Source organism: Ziziphus jujuba, chromosome 5, assembly GCF_031755915.1.
Source record: "Ziziphus jujuba cultivar Dongzao chromosome 5, ASM3175591v1".
In the NCBI taxonomy this organism is placed as follows: domain Eukaryota; kingdom Viridiplantae; phylum Streptophyta; class Magnoliopsida; order Rosales; family Rhamnaceae; genus Ziziphus; species Ziziphus jujuba.
In genome coordinates this window covers 15,473,521-15,475,178 of record NC_083383.1, presented here as the reverse complement: position 1 = coordinate 15,475,178, position 1,658 = coordinate 15,473,521, and the positions used below count along the sequence as shown (strand labels likewise).

At 37.3% G+C, this 1,658-nt stretch overlaps 1 protein-coding gene across 1 annotated transcript; it reads left to right on the top strand.

Annotated features, from left to right (window-relative positions):
* Positions 1 to 629: 629 nt before the first annotated feature.
* Positions 630 to 1,094, top strand: LOC132803771 (uncharacterized). The gene has a single exon (XM_060817283.1). The coding sequence runs from the start codon at positions 630 to 632 to the stop codon at positions 1,092 to 1,094; it is 465 nt and encodes a 154-aa protein (XP_060673266.1).
* The last annotated feature ends 564 nt before the right edge of the window (positions 1,095 to 1,658 follow it).

Genomic DNA, 1,658 nt, shown 5'->3' with positions numbered 1-1,658 from the left:
CAATAAATACTTGAGAAAATAAGAGCTACCCAGCAAGTTAGCACAATTAGAAGATATATGCTTTAAGCCACAAAAAAAATAAAATAAAAAATAAAAAATAAAAAAAAATTAGAAGATATATGGTTGCGTATATTTTTTCATTAAAAATATATGTATATATATATGAAATGCCTAGTAGGTAAAGGAGTGCGAACATGCAAGAGAATCTATATATATATATAATATATTTTTTTTTTATAATTTTGATAGCAATTAAAAAATAATTAAATGAAATTGATGGGCATCAGATAACATTTACATGGGGACTGTATTACAGTGCGTTCATTGGGATTCTGATCAACCTATCAGGCATCAGCTGGTGATACCACTTTACTATATATGCATATATCTGATGCTATGGGAGAATTGTATATATTCTAAATGCTTTACAATTTCCAGATGAGTTAGAACCAGAGTCTGGAAAATGGAAGAAGGTAGATGAGTTAGCACTGGAGGAAAGTGCAAGTTTGCTAAAGATGAGTTAGATGTTTCACTTATAGGAGATACCTACAGGAACCCTTGTGTAGTGTCAATATGTGAAGTGTTTCTAAAACCACATAAGCTTTCAAAGTTTAGTTTAGTTGATCAGTATGGATCAAGAGGAAAGTGCGCAGGAGGGCCTAAAAGAACTTCCGGCACTAGAACTCAAGATAGACATAACTGAAGCAAATAGAATCTCAAATTTGACATTAGTAGGGAGGATTATCTCGGAGAAAACTATTAAGAGAAAGACAGTCCAAATGATAACAAGGCGAATCTGGTTTACTCATGAACCAGCCATGGTGGATCAACTCAGTCACAAGACATTTTTATTCTCTTTCAAAAGAACCGCTGATAGGGCGAGAGTTTGGAATCGTCGACCCTGGACAATTAATGGTGCACACTTAGCTCTGAAAGAGTGGGATCCAGTGATGTCCGTTCAAGATTTTGATTTCTCTTCGTCTACCTTCTGGGTCCAGATCCATGGGCTGCCTCTTCAATACCTGAATAAAGACAACGCAATTAAAATAGGAGGTTTGTTCAAGGATATCCTTAACTGTGAAGGCTCCTCATGAAAAAGTGTGTTAGGAATGCAGTATATGAGGTTACAAGTGGAGATCGATATCACCAAACCGATTCCATTGGGCTTCTTTCAGAAAATCGGAAAAGATAAAATGTGGATTCAATTTCGCTATGAAAGATTGGGTGGTCTTTGTTTCAACTGTGGCACGTTAGGACATCTGAAGAACTCATGCAAGGCAAAAGGATGTACCTCATCGACAAAGGAAGACGATGAATATGGCTCCTGGCTCTGAGCTGAAGAAGGATCTTTTTTTATCGTGAGTGAAGAAAATAGAATGCGAAGGATCAAAAACCCAATGAGAGATTTTTTTGATACATTCTTTACCGAAGATCTAGATATTGTCACTCAGAATCCTAAGTCAGATCCGGCAAAAAGGGAAGAACAGATGGAAAACAATAATATTGCTCACTCACCAAAGGTTCACCAGGTTTAAAGGATGGAAAACGCCTTTAGCGCTCCTCTGATCTCTTCTACAGTTCAACCGTACAAACAGGCCTACACACAGAGCGGCGAAGTTCCAGAACCTATTCATAGGGCTAGGGAGCTGTTGGAAGCA